Genomic DNA, 17,178 nt, shown 5'->3' with positions numbered 1-17,178 from the left:
ATGATGATGTATAGGTTACATATCAGAGAGAGAGAGAGAGAGAGAAAGAGAGAGTAGTGTGATAGCTTTTTGAATCATTATACTCTGGATAGAATTTTATTAGTTGAGGAATGGTGTGTAGAAAAATTCCAAATTGAAATTTTAGTCTGGGTCCCAAAGACTGCTACAGTTTGAGGTGTAGGAAGGTATGCATTGCTGTATAGGAGGCAGGTAGAGTAATTTCAAATGATGTGTGTGAAGTGGGTCTCATTGATTTTCTTGTTAACTACCATCTCAGTTGATAACTTTTATCAATATTTTCTTTTTTCTTTTCTTTTTTACCTGCAGCTTCATTTCGTATTGCCAGGTGAACAACAGTTTCATTGAAGACAAACTACGAAAGGAAAAGAAGAAAGGCAAAACTAAAAAATAAGAATCCATTTTTTTTTCTTTTGGCAACCATAAAACAACCTGAAAGCCGAGTGTTCAGCTTTTCTTGGCTGACATTTGATAGGAAACTCACTAAACACAATATTTTGCTCTTAAAAACAATTTTCTTCAAACAATTTTCTGATTCCTTCTCAAAGATAAAAAGAGGCCAACTTTTATTGAATTTTATTTGAACTTGAGGCACATGAATGTGAAATGAAATATAATTGTATGCAACTGGACAGGAGAAGAGCTTTTTGTGATGAAAATATTCTTGGGATGTTTTTTTTTTTTTTTTCTTATTAACATGAAAAGATCACTGACTTGTTGCTGACATTATACCTTCTTCAGGTGCCATGTCCAGAATGTAGGACAAAAGTCAGTCATGTCCTGCCATACTGTTCTTTGTTTTCTTTGTAACAGTTCTACTTTGTGATGTTCGATGCCTCTTCCTTTCAACCATTTCTTCAAGTTTGGCATCATCCGTCTTCTTCATCTGCTTCTTTTCTCTTCAATCTTTCTGGTCATCACTAAATTCTCCAAGCCCTCTTTCCTCTTCAGTTGCTTGGCCCTTATCTTTTGAAGTAGTTTCCTATTTACTGCAGCCTGGATCATCACTTCTTCATCAGAAACTTTGTCCATGCTATCCTCAATTTTCTCCTTAAGAACCACATTTTACAGCTCACCACGCATCTTCTCATTCCTCATGTTACAGACCATGCCTCACTTCCACACAGGCTAGACATAGCAGTCCAATATCCAGGTCTTCGTCTTGACGCACAATGCAGAAAAACCAGTGATGATTGATATTATTCAGAGTCAAATGTTTTTATACATAACATTGTATGTAAAGAGAGATTTCTCCCAAGAATATTTCAGCAGCAAAATGGATCTCTGCCCATCCAGGTAGAGACAAATGTATTAAATATGATTATACACATTAAATATTTTCATGATGTTGGTAAAATTTCTAAAAGATGTTCAAACCACTCTCCCTTCAAACGACCCAAAAGGGGGGGGGGGCCAAAACAAACTTGTCTCTTAACCCTTTTGTTACCAGACTTATGTTGAGGTGTTCTATGTTTTTTTAATTTTTATTTTTAAATATAGTAAAGAATTTAGTAAAATAACTTAGTTATCATTAAGCTAGTGTTAGGAACATAAATTGTAACTAAGGTTTGGTGGAAGATTTGAATTCAGAACTTTTAAAAACAAGACATTTGTAGTACAGAGCCAGAGCTGGTTTCAGCCAGGTTGGTATCAAAAGGGTTGAGTCAATTATTTGTTAACCCTTTTGTTACCACATTTCTATTGAGATGCTCTGTGTTTCTTTCAATTAATTTGAAATAAAACAAAGAATTAGTAAAATAACTTAATTATCATTAAGCTAGTTTTAGGAACATAAAAGGTTCAATGGAAGATTTTCATTTTAAAAACAAGACATTTGTACTACAGAACCCGAAGTGGTTTCAAGTGGATTGGTATCAAAAGGGTTAACGATTCTTCAAACCTTGGGCCTGAAATTTTGGGAAGTGGCTTGATTACATTGACCCTTGTTATTGCTCAAATTTAACGAGATATTGACTAAATTTCTGACTTTTTCTTTCCTTTTTTTATATCTTGTGACCGGTGATTGATTCATTCCTGGAGAAAGACAGGAATTTGCTGTAGAACTATTCACTGTATTTATCCTGGTTGTGAATGAGATTTGTGTGAGATCGTCTTCAGTAAAACCCTTTTGCATTCAGATTATTCTGTTAAATGGCAGTCTCTGGAAATTTCACCAGAAACATTTTCGCTGTGGGAAGATTTGTCATTGGCAAACAAGCAGGCTATAAACTAGATGATGCATTTTAAAGAAATTATCTTTAATTGGAAGGTCACTTGATGAAGTTGTCATTTTAAGAGACCACTTTTTTCTTTTTGCAATTTTTTTTTTTTTTTTTTCCAGCAAAATTTCCCCACAGCTGCAATAATTCTTTATTCACATCATTTCAAATCAATCATACATTAATTCATAGCTTTAAGATTTCGATGATGTGATTTTTTTGTTTAAAATTTTTAGAATAACATTGTAGGATGGGTGTGAGAGGCCGGACCCAGTCAGTTTGACTGTAAAATGGAATAGTTAGGCCTGATATGCTAAAAGGTTAACGCTGTCCATCTTCTCTGCTGACATGAGTCAGACATTTTGACAGGATCCAACAAACCCCAGGGCTGTGATGTTTGTTTTTGGAAGGTTTTTTTTAACCTGCAAGACAAGCAAAAGAAGACACGGTGGGGGTGGGGAGTGGGGGTTATGCCAATTATTGAAAGAACAACAGGGGAACAGGTATCCTGCTGTAGAAGAGATAAAGATGGGGGTCGAGAGGGGAATATGTGTGGTAGAGGTGAAAGGAAAAGGAGTGGCTCAGGGAATAAAAAAAAACGATAGTGTGTGTGGGGGGTATACTGGTTGGAATAAGTCATGTCTTTACCTCTGCAAATTCTGTGTGACCCATGGGGAGAATGGAAAAGTGTAATGTGTGTGTCCCCAAATTGGGAAATGTGTCTTAATATTTTTTGCAATAAACTATTAAAACTACAAAACATTCAACAGTCTTTCCCCCCCCCCCTCCCCCTTTCTTTCCTGTGGTTACACAATTGTTCATGTTACACATATTAAACACACACTATAATTTTACAAGAAAAGAGGTCTCAATACCTTCAAAGTTGCAGCCTGCTGGCCTTTGTCGGACAGTCTGATGAAGACCACCACATTGAAACATTAGAATCTTGTAAAAGTTTCTCACATTTACGTACTCTGCTAACAAAGTACTTGTCCCTCTCTTTAATGCTAAATTGTTATAACTCCGTATAAAAACAAACATACATTTTTTTTATATATATCATCATCATCATCATCATTGTTTAACGTCCGTCTTCAATGCTAGTATGGGTTGGATGCTAGCATGGAAGGCGGACATTAAACAATGATGATATACATAAAAATGTATGTTTGTTTTCATACGGAGTTATTAAAACAATTTATATATATGTATATAGCTATTGTTTATTTATTAAACAAAACGATAAAAGCAGTGAATGGTCAACACAAGATACTTGATTGGGGGTGGAGTGTTTTGTGAAGCCTCTGAATAATTGACCTTTGGTCAGAAATCTAACGACCAGATGATTTTCTAAATTTTTTTAGTCATTTTTTTGTTTTAGGTGTTAGATACATGCCTTTTGATAAAAAGGATTGTTGAAAGTATTTTTCTTTTTTTATATATATATATATTTTGGTTTGGGAGGAGAGATCATGCTAGCTCAACTCCACCCCCTAATCAAGTATCTTGTGTTGTCCATTTACCCCCACACTTGGACACACCCAAACTCCATAGACAGAATCACAAAGTCCCAAATCTTCAGATCTGTTTGACAACGAATGCGAGAAAAATCTCCAAAAAATGGTAACAAGGATATTTTTCTTTTAAATTTCCACACCCAAATTAACACAACTAACTAGATCTATGAACTAAAATTTATATTCATCATCATCATAGTTTTCCATGCTGGCATGGGTTGGACGGTTCGACTAGGGTCTGAGAAGCCAGGCTCCAGTCTGATCTGGCAGAGTTTCTACAGCTGGATGCCCTTCCTAACACCAACCACTCTGAGAGTGTAGTGGGTGCTTTTTACATGCCATCGTGCGGGTGACACGTAAAAGCACCCACTACACTCTCTGAGTGGTTGGCGTTAGGAAGGGCATCCAGCTGTAGAAACTCTGCCAAATTAGACTGGAGCCTGGTTTTTGCCATCCGGTTTCACCAGTCCTCAGTCAAATCGTCCAACCCATGCTAGCATGGAAAGCGGACGTTAAACGATGATGATCAGCACAGGGGCCGGAGGAGGCTGGCAACAACTACAATCGGTTGGAGTGTTTTACATGCCACTGGCACAGGAGCCAGCCAAGGCAGTGGTGGCATCAGCCACGTTTGGATGCTGCTTTTTGCATACCACCGGCACGGGGATCACCATTACAATTTCCATTTGATTTTGATGTTGTACTTGATTCAATAGGTCTCCTCAAGCATAGCATGTCGCCCTATGATCCAAGATACTTTAGAGTGGGCTGGGGCTGGTTATGCGACACTGGTGTAGCTTACAGCTGTGAACTCACTTTCCTTGCCGGGTCTTCTCAGTCACAGCAGATCTCCAGAGGGTCTCGGTCTTTCGTCGTTGCCTCTGTGAAGTCCAACGTTCGAAGGTCATACTTGACCACTTCATCCCATGTGTTATTAAAAGATAATAAATTAAACTGATTAATTCTCTACCACTGAAGTCATTCTTTTCTTTTTTTTTTTTTATTGTCAAATATATAAATACATGAACGGAAAAATGGAGACCACCTCCCCTTTGTGGGATGAAGTTAAAAAAATAGACAAAGAATACCACTAGAAAATACAAAAACTAAAAGAAGCAACACATATGCTAGGACATAACAACCTCCTAAGCAGACCGAGGGCAGATATGAGCAGAATATGGGAAACGGTATTAAGGAAAATATTAGATTTATAAGCCCTAAAATTCACTCCATAATTGTGCACAGGGGTTAAGAGCGTGGGCTACTAACCCCAAGTTTCCGAGTTCGATTCCAGGCAGTGACATGAATAATAACAACAACATCGAAAAGTAACCCAGGTTCGAAATTTCTCCAAGACACCTGATGAAGGCTGGAGAGTATATCAGCCGAAACGTTGTGTTAGCAACAAACAAGATGAGGACAAATATTCGTCAAATGTAACAAAATGTTATAACTTCATTCAATGACTGAAATAAGGGAGAGAACTCACGGATTGTAGTACGGTTGAATTCCAATTTATAAGAGGTATTACTGGGATATATTTAATATATCTATTTAGGGAAACATTAGCCCTTAGGTAATATATGAATCCCAGTGTGTAGAGTTGAAACATGAAAGGGGCTGATGCAGTGATCTCTAAGTGGCGGTTATGATGACGAGGGTTCCAGTTAATGTAAGTGGCTGAGCACTCCACAGACACGTGTACCCTTAGCATAGTTCTCGTGTGACAAGGCTGGCCCTTTGAAATACAGGTACAACAGAAACAGGAAGAAAGAGTACAGCAGGGTTGGTCACCACCCCATCCCTCTTTCAGGTGTTTTTACTCAATAAATACTCAACGCCCAGTCTGGGAGCTGAAACCGCAAGTCCACTGCCCTAACCACTGGGCCATAGCACCTCCACATATGACTAAGTAATAAAGGAAAGACGGAAAGCATGTCTTTGGTTGCCCAGCATTTTATTTTGCATACATTCATAATGATTGTTGTAAGTAGCACTTCTGACTCTCCGCCCATGACCTCTCAGATGACAACTATTCAGTCTCATTGCAGATGTGCCTGGTTCAGAGCAAAGTCGACAGACATAGAGTTGTAACTTACTGCCTGCTTCCTCGTCGTTAGGTCTGCTCACATCATTACTCTTCCATCGCCATAGCACTTTCAGGAGATGGAATGAGAAAAGAAGTCACCGTAAAGAGACATTTGTACAACATTGGATTACAAGGATAGACTCTTGTACAACACGAGTGCCACTCGTGATTAAATGTTTGTGATTAGTACCTAGTGATAGGCCAAAGCAAAATGATCATGTGAAAGCACAGGTTTTTACATCAGTGCCCACGTGATCGCTACCAACGTCGCCTTCCCGGCACGTGAAGACATTTGAGCGAGTTCATTGCCAGTACTGCTGGACTGGCTCCTATGCAGGTGGCACGCAAAATACACCATTTTGAGCGTGGTCGTTGCCAGTACCGCCTGACTGGCCTTCGTGCCGGTGGCACGTAAAAAGCACCCACTACACTCTTGGAGTGGTTGGTGTTAGGAAGGGCATCCAGCTGTAGAAACTCTGCCAAATCAGATTGGAGCCTGGTGCAGCCATCTGGTTCGCCAGTCCTCAGTCAAATCGTCCAACCCATGCTAGCATGGAAAGCAGACATTAAACGATGATGATGATGTCCCTCTCCCAGTAGGATGCCATGACAAGTTAGGAGTCCATCACTCCTGGTTGTTTTACTGCATTCTGACACCAACCAAGGGTATTTTTTTACATCCCTGTGCTCAGACAGATTGTCATCACATGCTGGGACCCTGACAAGTGCTACAGCTCTGGGTCAGTGTAGACCTAGAACAATAGTGGCTAAGAGGTGGTTCCACATTCTTCAAAATCCTGAGATTCCTGAACCAAAGCCCCACTACCAGATGCAGTTGAAAGTCATAGATGGACATATATACAAAAAATATAATGAGTGGATGTGTTTGGGGTGGTTGTTATGGAAACAAGATATTTATAAAATAGCCTACTTACAGTCAAAAATTCAGAAATTTTGTAGAACAAATAACTTGTTTGGAATAAGCTTTGTGGAACCTAAATGGTGTTCGGTTATTCCAGGTGAAATGAGAATATTTACTGCTATAAAACGGAATATAGATTTCATCTGGGAACCAAATGAAATCCTATTCATACCTTCAAGGATTCCATGGTTTTCAAATCTTATGTGCAGAGATCAATTTGAAATTATTGAACATACGACGGCAGTGGCTAACTCTAAAAAATCAGATGTGGTTGATGTGCCAAGTTGTAAACCAATATAAATTTAGGTCTCGTAAATACACATCACAGAGAACTTGGGTGAAGATGAAAGTAAATGTTAAGACTTTCACCTGCAATCAGCGTTATGAGGTGGACATAAAAACTAGTAAGGTCCTGTGACTGATTAGCAGAAAGAAACGGTACAGAGAATAGAAATTATTATAGTAGCAACAGAGGAGATGGAGGGAATAAACTGAGACAGTAGTAATTCAATAATTTAATTAATTAAAATTTTGATACAAGGCTAGAAATTTCTGGGGGAGGGGGGTAAGCTGATTGCATCGACCCCCAATGCATAACTGGTACTTATTTTATTAAACCCTGCCACAAAGGATGAAAGGTAAAGGTGACCTCGACAGCATTTGGACTATACATTTTGCACAATGTGCTTAAGGATTCTGCGAGGTGGCCACCCCTTAATAATTAAAATAGTAAAATGAGTCTAAATCTAGGTTCGTTAGCCTATCTGTCTAAATACAGTTACATGGTAGCAACAATACTTTAATTATTTTCTAAATAAAAACGTACATCGTAAAACTAATGAAAATTTCACAATGTAAATAAAATAAGTGACTCTCAATACAATCACATGTGACAGGAATAAGTCAAATGACTCCCTGTACAATCACATTTAACGGGAATAAGTCAGGTGACTCCCTGTACAATCACTGCTAACTGGAGCAAGTCCACTGCTCTGCATAGTGACATTTAAGGTGAAAAAAGAATTTCATTATCTAAAATTACAAGAATTTCTTTCTACAAAATATTAGAGAAAGAGCTGAAGTGCCGTAAGTGAATGACTTTATGGTTGAGCCAGTCATTACGAGTGTCCACTTAGCTCTCTTGACTTTCGTTTATGGAAGAATGTGTGGTATCAGGCGAACTTTTAATTCATACTTTGGGTGACATTCTATAATGCGACATTCCTTCAAAAGTTCCAGGTAATCAAGTGAGAAACGAGAGTTGACTGTTATATAAGTGTCATGGGGATGATTCAAGTTGCGGTCAATGAGAGTCTGCAAAGATCAAGAAAAAAATCTCAGTCATTTCTACAGAATGAACCAACTAAAAAGGGAACAATTTTATTAATTATTTTGGTGAAAGAGAGAGAGAGAGAAAGAGAGAAACAGACAGAGTGACAGGCAGGTAGACACTGATTCTATGAAATATTGAAATATTTCTGGAAAGTTTTCCATTTTGAGCCATTCCTTTCTGGTTCTCATTTGTAGCCAGACTGCAGTATGTATATTAAATGGGTGAAATGTAGAGTAACATGTACATCAAGGTGAGTGAAATATAGGGTGTGTGTGTGTGTATAAATAAATAAAACAAAGTGGACATGAAATGATAATGATTGCACAAAGTTATTTGTCATATGGCATGTTACACTCTATTATAGATACATACTAGTGTGTGTGTGTGTAATGAATAGTAGTGCCCAGGTGTCGAAACCATAGTGATATCCGTTTGGCAGCTGATGATGGGGATGCACATATATTATGCTCGATTTTGAATTTCTTATCTCTTCTGAGTTATTTTTCATTTTTCTAAAATGCAAAGTTTGTAGATTCATTGTTTGTGGGGATTACTTACTTTGGTATTATTTGGCTTTCGTAAAAGTTCAAATAGAATTTATGGGGCTGGTGTTGTGTCATGAGAAAGAAAATATGACGGAGATGATAATTAGCAACGTGAAATAGAAAATCTTCATCAATAAATAAATGATCATTGTCCACCTACACCAATTGTCCCCACCTTTCAAAAGTCTCTAGTAGTGATCATCAAAAGTCCCTACTACTGTCCCTCTACACCAAACGGTACCAATATTTTCACTAATGTGAGCAGTGAGCTGGCAGAATCGTTAGCACGCCGGGCGAAATGCTTAGCAGTATTTCATCTATCTTTATGTTCTGTGTTCAAATTCCGCTGAGGTTGACTTTGCCTTTCATCCTTTCGGGGTTGATTAATTAAGTACCAGTTACACACAGGGGTGGATGTAATTGACTTAATCCCTTTGTCTGTACTTGTTTGTCTCCTCTATGTTTAGCCCCCTATGGGCAATAAAGAAAAAAATACTGCACTGTTCTTGGTGGACTTCCCAGTCATAAACGACAGAAGGGGGTTCTGAATAACTTGCACAGATATTCTTTATTCTTTTACTTATTTGACTGCGGCCATGCTGGAGCACCACCTGTAGTCGAGTAAATCGACCCCAGGACTTATTCTTTGTAAACATAGTGCTAATTCTATTGGAATCTTTTGTGGAACTGCTAAGTTATGGGGACGTATGCACACCAGCATCGGTTGTCAAGTGATGTTGGAGACAAACATATATATATATATATATATATACGTATACATATAATGATGGGCTTCTTTCAGTTTCCGTTTACCAAATCCACTCACTAGGCTTTGGTTAGCCCAAGGCTATAGTAGAAAACACTTGCCCAAGGCGCAACACAATGGGACTGAACCTGGAACCATCTGGTTGGTAAGCAAACTACTTACCACACAGCCACACTTGTGCCTATGTTTTTAGTGATCGAATATTTATGTTGTACTTTGATTCACTAACCCCCCACCGCCTCCCACCCCCCGGGACATTAGTTTGACATTGCCTGTAGAGGTGCACAGTGAGTCACAAGTGAAATGTCCAAGTGGTCATAGAGCAATGTAAAACGAAGTGTTTTCACTCAAGAGCACAACACACTGCCTGATCCTGGGATTGAAATCTCACTGTTGTGATTGTGAGTGCAACACCCTAACCACTAGGTCACGCACCCACATTGACATCCACTTGCAATGTCCAGTACTGACTACCTACAGATTCCTGTAGGTTGTCCAACTGCAGAATGACCAAGACTTGTCTTACCATAATTATCTTCATTAGAGAGTATGGCTCTTTGTCCTTCGTTGTGGAAAACTGCAAAAGACATAAAGAAATATATCATGTTTCGTGTTGAGACAAAAGATGGCAGGTTTAATAGTGGCACCAATTCTAAAGACTTGAAGAAAGCTAAGCCAATGTGAAAGCAGTTTTGTGGTCATTAACCCTTTGAGCCTGTAACACCAGTTTACCAGTGGATGGCTTATTTTTCTCTATACCGTAGCACCGTTCTACCGGTGGAGGGCATCAGGAAGCCAGGTATGTGGTCAATTAAGGGTCAGGAGATCAGGGTTCAAAGGGTTAAGCAACTAGAAATAGTAACCAAATATCCCTCAGATCACATTCTAGAATCTTAACCCTTTTGTGCTGTGTTTCCTCCAGGTGTAGTGAGAATAGCCTAAATGTAATCTCTACCAGATTCTCATTAAAGCAGTAATGAACTATATAAACAAAGAAAAAGAAGATAAAATACATTAAAAATAGACAAGAGATCATGTTGCTGCAGCTTTGTGGTCAAGTGTATCTCTGACTCATTGTTAATTGTATGCCTCCACCATTGTTGTTTACATTTGTTTTTGATTGGAAGTAAAAAACAGAAAAAAATTTTTTTTTTTTTTTTTTGCAATGAAACAAGCATGTAATGAACCCAGCACTTTTGTCTGGTAAACAAACAAGGCCTAGACCAGTGGTTTCCAACCCTTTTGTTTAAATGAGGTTTCCCCATGGACCCCTTTCGATATGCTTATCCTTATGTATGCATATATATACAGGGTGTGTAAGATACACGAGAACAGATTTATGTTTATAAAACAACAGATAATAACATTATTAATCAAAAAATGCTATGAGGATAAAAATAAACCTTCTTTTCTGTAATGTTATTCATTAAAGCTACCTTCGGTTTCAACAGTTGCTTCTATACGAGATCTAAGTCATCTCCAAGCTCGAATCAAGTGGTCCTGGTTCATTTTGGACATTACTCTGACTATGGCAGATTTCAAAGAATCTATGGTGTTATGGGTGAGTTCATTGACCTCTCTCTCAACAACGCTCCACATGTAATAGTCCAATGGATTGAGATCTGGCGAATTAGGAGGCCAAATGTTAGGGGTTATGTGATCATGACAATTTCCAGCCATCCATTCCTGTGTTACTAGAGCCATGTGTGATAGTGCAGAGTCTTACTGAAACACATATGGCCTTTCATTGCTTACACTGTCTATCTGGGGCTTAACAATTATTTCCAGGACCTCAATGTAAGCGGCAGAGTTAACTCTAAGGCCTTGTGGAAAGAAGTAAGGAGGCATCACATGTTCTCTATTACTGAAAACCCCTAAAACCATGACAGTTGCAGGAAATTTTGTATGCATAACACTTGGAACTTCAGAAGGGTCTGCACATAACCATCTGTCATTTCTTCTGTTAACTTTTTATCTTGGTTGAAGTTTTTCTCGTTTGTGAAAAACCAAATCAAATCTTCTTCCGCTGGATTTTTCAGTTTGTTTAAGAGCCTTTTGGATCTAATGTAGTGGTTTTCTTCTGCTTTTTCTGATAAATTGACCTTTGCTCATCATATAAGACTTATATCTGATGTCTTTGTGGACAACATTTCTGACTGTTCTTTCTGACACATAGAGATCTTTTGCAACTGACCTCATGGACTTTCTGCAATTGTAATTAATGGTCTGTTGAATTTGTTGGATAAATTCAGGTGTTCTGATGATTTCAGAGCATTTAGAATGCTTTTTCCGCTTTGATACTGGTGATAGGTTTCCATCTTCAGTCTCTGGCTCCTTACAAACTTTGTAGATGAAAGATCTGGCAACTTTTAAAAAATCGAGATATTTCTAAATCGTTAGGTTCAGCCTTTATAACCACAATAACAGCATAATTCTTCATTTCTTGAGTAAGCTGAGGGTCTGCCATTATTATTTTCTGAAACAAAGATTATACAGAGTTAGGACCAGTGAGGTCTGCTTTGGCATGTTTTTTATGTTTCTACTCTCAACAATTTGTTTGTTTGCTTTGTGGGAAATAAGTGATCCCTTACTTGAGAGAGGGAGGTATGGGTTAGTGACAGGAAGAACATCCAGTCATTCCAACCAATATTAACACACTCTGCACTAATTATAACCGTCAGGTTAACAAGTATTAATTAGCTAAACTGGAATTCTAAACTGTGCAAAGTGAAAAGTAAGTCAGACAAGAAACTTACCAATGTCGATTGATGCACTTTAGGGAAATATTTGGAAACAAAGTTAACCTGGAAAACAGAAATAAAGAAAAACCATAGAAAAAAAAAAGAGGAACAGATTCTGCTGTTTGCCTGGCAACATTCATCCAGTAAATGTCGAGTCTAAATATTTGCAGATGGATATCAATAGGAATACCATGATCAAAGAGGTAACCTTTTAAGGGAATCTCACTAGAAATTACCTTCATCATCATTTAACGTCTGTTTTTTGTGCTGGCATGGGTTGGATGGTTTGACAGGAGCTGGTCAAGTGGAAGGGCAGCATCAGGCATCAATGGTCTGCTTTGGCATGGTTTCTATGGTTGGGTGCCCTTCTGAACGCTAACCACTTTACAGAGCCTGCACTGGGTGCATTTTACGTGGCACTGGCACAGGAGCTTTACATGTGACACCAAAACAGGGGTTTTTAACATGGCACCAGCACGTAAGATCCCACAAGACAAGGACTTCTCAGCTGAGATCCGACAAATAAAATGTTACTGCTTTTTGTTATTAAATGTTTTAATATTTCAATGAAAGAGAGAAGGGCAGGCTCTCTGCCCCTTTATAGGGCCTGAATGTTTACAATAGAATAGACCCCACTAAAGGCACCAAAGAACCAGGTGTTGGTGTTAAACCAAGGAGCAGACTAAATCTTCCAGCCATGTAGTACATGGTGGAGTTTGATCTCAGAATGCAAAGAACTGCTACAAATGCTACAAGGAATATCCCAACCCCACCCTAACAATCTACTACAGGCTACTAACCCCAAGATTCCAAGTTCGATTCCAGGCAGTGATCTGAATAACAACAACATCGAAAAATACCTTAGGAATGAGAACCGAGTTTCGAAATTTCCCCAAGACACCTGATGAAGGCTGGAGGGTATATCAGCCGAAACATTGTATTAACAACAAACAAGATAAGGACAAATATCCATCAAATGTAAATAATGTACAATCTACATCTCTTCCTCACATTTCCTCCCTCATACACTATGCCTAGCTCTCACTCCTCAATCTTGTCCTCACAGCCCTGTACTTCTGTATCATTGCTATCCAGTACCCCGCCTCCATCTCTACATATATTCAAATTTATGCCACTCACTCCCCACCTCCACACTCTTTAATCACACTTCCTTCGCAATATCCTGCCACCATCTCTATCTCTCTCTTCCTTTACTCAACCATCCCATTTATATTCTGATCCCCATCCCATGTGAGTATGCCCAGCACTTTGCCACCATCTCCCTCTCTCCTTCTCCTACACTATTTCCTTTGCGGCAGCACACCTGTTTCAGTCTTCATTCCTGATCCCTCTCTCTCTCTCTCTCTCTCTCTCTAGCCAGGTAACCTTGTATTTCTTCTACAGCAAGACACCTGTTTCTGTCTCTCTGTCTCACTACACCCTTTCATCATTCGACACAAGATCACCTCTTCCAATGTCCCCTCCCTTCTTGAAAGGTTTTTTTTTGTCTTGCAAATTACTTGGTGACCCTGTCAGCGCACAGGTGTCACTTAAAAAAACACCCAGTCCACATTGTAAAGGGGTTGGTGTTCAGAAGGGAATCCAGCCATAAAAACCTTGCAAAACTGACCTCGCCTGTGCTTGTGCCACGTAAAAAGCACTAAGTCCACTATGCTGAGTGGTTGGTGTTGGGAAGGACATCCAGCTGTAAAAATCACAGAAGTCTGATGCAGGCTTCTGCCTGGCCGGCACTTCTCAAACAATCCCACCCATGCCAGCATGGATGTGGACGTTAAACAATGATGATGATGATTATTCTCATCCGAAATGGAGACAAGCACCAACAGGTTCAGGTGGCACGCTTGAACAATTGTGAGGATCACTGCACATGAAACCATTGGTTGCCTTGTTAACCCACAAATAAAGAAAAGAATGTGTGTGTGTATCTCTCTCTCTCTCTACATATATATCTATATATATATATATATATAATGGGCTTCTTTCACTTTCCGTCTACCAAATTCACTCTCAAGGCTTTAGTCAACTCAGGGCTATAATAGATGACATTTGCTCAGTGACATACAGTGGGACTGAACCTAAAACCATGTGATTGGGAGGCAAACTTCTCAAGCACACAGCCACATCTCTGCCTCACAGGCCATATATATGTCTGTATGTGTGTGTGCGTCTTTTTTGTTTTGACACCACAGGATATAAACAAGTGGCAATGTTGTACAAGTTATTTCCTTCATTACAAAGTGCTTCCTGCAAACGTGTGTCTATGAGGAAATATCACCAAAGCTGGAAAACAGGTCAGGGTTAGCAATAAGGAAAGGTGCCAAACTATAAAAAATCTGCCTCAAAGAATTTCATCTGACTGAAGCCAACGTAGAAAAGTGGACGCTAAAAAGATGATGATGAGGTCACACACAGTTTTGCTGCATAACAGGATTTTTGTGCATTAAATATTAGTGGAAACGTGGTTTGTCCCAAACTGGACAGAAACACCAACAAACTGACCAAACACTTACCAGGCTTTTTGATAACCACAGTCGTTCTTCTTTCATCATTTCAATTTGATGTTTGATTTCCTGAACATATCTGTCATTGTAGAATAAGAAAGACAGAAAATTCGTAGACTTAAAGAGATTTTGGCAGGGTTTTGTGACAGTCTGTGTTGTCTACATAACATTATTTGGCATATATGGGTTTTTAAAACAATATGAGGGTTAATAAAAAAAATAAAAATAAAAACAATACCTTTCTGACCAAGGCCATCCTCTTTCTCCATAGAATATTCTTTTCTACTCTAGGCACAAGGCCCAAAATTTTGGGGGAAGGGGCCAGTCGATTAGATCAATCCCAGTATGCAACTGGTACTTAATTTATCGACCCTGAAAGGACGAAAGGCAAAGTCGACCTCAGCAGGATTTGAACTCAGAACGGCAGACGAAATACCGCTAACCATTTCGCCCAGCATGCAAAATATTCTACCACTTTCAATCATTTTATAAGATTATTTAAACATGCTGAAAAAGAAGGGAAAATAAATGGAAATGAATTAATCTTTCATGATATCACTTCTGAAAGTGCACATCCTTTTCTTACATGTCAACTTCAAGAACTGATATCATAAAAGATTAGGCACCTTCCAAATGTGGTTGATGCCCCCCACCCCGCCCCGACTGGTTCCTGTGCCGGTAGCACATAAAAAGCACCATCCGAACGTGGCCGATGCCAGTGGCATGTAACTGGCTCCTGCGCTGGTGGCACATAAAAAGCACTCACTACACTCTTGGAGTGGTTGGCGTTAGGAAAGGCATCCAGCTGTAGAAACATTTATTTCTTTATTGCCAACAAGAGGTCAAACAAAGACTGACAAAGGAATTAAGTCGATTACATCAACCCCAGTGCATAACTGGTACTTGTTTAATCAACACCGAAAGGATAAAAGGCAAAGTCGACCTCAGTGGAATTTGAACTCAGAACATAACGGCACAGGAAATACTGCTAAGACATTTCACCCGGCATGCTAACGATTCTGCCAGCTCGCTGCCCGATTGTAGAAACCTTGCCAAATCAGATTGGAGCCTGGTGCAACCTCCTAGCTTGCCAGTCTCCAGTCAAACCATCCAACTCATGGAAAACGGACGTTAAACGACGATGATGATGATGATTTCCCTTCTATTTTAGAATGATTAAATTGTCTTTCTAAGTGGTTGGAACCAGTACCATATTCTAGCAGAATGGAAATTCTTTCTTTCATTTATCCATGAAAAGGTTCTCAAAACATATCCTTCTTCTTTTTACTATATATATATATATATATATATATATATATATATATATATATAGATATCGCTACCCTGCCAGTGGGATGTAAAAAGTACCATTTGAGCGCGATTGTTTCCAGCTTCCCCTTACTGGCACTTCTGCCGGTGACATGTGAACAAAACAAAACATGGAACTGGCTCCTGTGCAGGTGGCACGTAAAATACACCATTTTGAGCATGGCCGTTGCCAGTACCTCCTGACTGGCCTTCATGCCGGTGGCACGTAAAAGGCACCCACTACACTCTCTGAGTGGTTGGCATTAGGAAGGGCATCCAGCTGTAGAAACCTTGCCAGATCAGATTGGAGCCTGGTGTAGCCTTCTGGTTCACCAGTCCTCAGTCAAATCGTCCAACCCTTGCTAGCATGGAAAGTGGACGTTAAACGACAATGATGATGATGATACATACATACAGGTGGGGTGCAAAAGTAGGTATACAGCATCACATCAATGTTATTATACTTAATTCATTAAAATTATTAACATATTAAATTAGTTAGCTTCATTTTTTATATTTTCAGTGTCATTAATTATAATAATAAATTTATCATAATTTATAATAATACTGTTATCATAACTTTTAATGTTTTTTGATAAAAATAAATGAGTATTGTATATGTTTTTCTTTTTTTTTTCAGAACTGTATGCCTATTTTTGCCCACCCACCCCTGTGTGTGTGTGTGTGTAGACATACATACTTGTTCTCATTAATTCCACCAGCTTCAGCTCGTTTCGATGATGATTCCGTCAGGGCTTTTGTTATAGATTTCATTTTCATGTCATCTTCTTCTTCTCTGAAAAGAAATTCGAAATACAAATGTGTGTGTATATGTATGGCATGTCGTTATATGTGTGCTCTATGTGCAGTAGGTGTGTGTGTGTGTTGTCTGTGGTTATATGTATGCAGTGTGATTGAAATGTGTATGTGTGTGGGAGGGGGAGGTGATGTGCTCCAGCCAGGCCAACCTCTTTCATTTAAATCTACGGGTCCCAAGCATGACCGTGAGGCTTTGCAAACCAGGGTTCAATTCCTTTACATTCTATTTTGGTTGAGTATCTTGGTTTGACCAATGAATGGAATTCACATGCAAAAGTTGTGGAAGCCCATCTTGGATGTACCAGGCATGGGTGTGGGTATGTGGTCAAGAAGTTTACTTGCTGACCAAGTGGCCTTGGGTTCAGTCCCACTGCATGGC

General features: G+C 39.1%; 2 protein-coding genes across 4 annotated transcripts in view; one reads left to right on the top strand and one right to left on the bottom strand.

The window, feature by feature from the left end:
• LOC106874311 (putative RNA helicase mov-10-B.1) overlaps positions 1 to 2,997 on the top strand; it is a 50,472-nt gene extending 47,475 nt beyond the window's left edge. For both annotated transcript variants that reach the window (XM_089365407.1, XM_089365400.1), the window contains one exon: positions 328 to 2,997. In XM_089365407.1, the coding sequence (XP_089221533.1) occupies positions 328 to 412 (85 nt within the window). In that variant the 3' untranslated portion in view covers positions 413 to 2,997. The remainder of the gene's footprint in view (positions 1 to 327) is intronic.
• A 1,715-nt stretch (positions 2,998 to 4,712) lies between these two features.
• Positions 4,713 to 17,178, bottom strand: part of LOC106874310 (centromere protein K) — a 26,785-nt gene continuing 14,319 nt past the window's right edge. The window contains exons 6-10 of one of the 2 annotated variants that reach the window (XM_014921997.3): positions 16,681 to 16,776; positions 14,682 to 14,751; positions 12,166 to 12,213; positions 9,936 to 9,986; positions 4,713 to 8,079 (exon numbers count right to left, since the gene is read on the bottom strand). In XM_014921997.3, coding sequence (XP_014777483.1) covers positions 7,918 to 8,079; positions 9,936 to 9,986; positions 12,166 to 12,213; positions 14,682 to 14,751; positions 16,681 to 16,776 — 427 coding nt within the window. In that variant the 3' untranslated portion in view covers positions 4,713 to 7,917. The remainder of the gene's footprint in view (positions 8,080 to 9,935; positions 9,987 to 12,165; positions 12,214 to 14,681; positions 14,752 to 16,680; positions 16,777 to 17,178) is intronic. The other variant, XM_089365421.1, reaches the window with a different exon arrangement.

This window comes from Octopus bimaculoides, chromosome 1 (assembly GCF_046866305.1).
Source record: "Octopus bimaculoides isolate indiv1 chromosome 1, ASM4686630v1, whole genome shotgun sequence".
Classification (NCBI taxonomy): Eukaryota; Metazoa; Mollusca; class Cephalopoda; order Octopoda; family Octopodidae; genus Octopus; species Octopus bimaculoides.
This window is presented reverse-complemented; position numbering and strand designations above follow the sequence as displayed.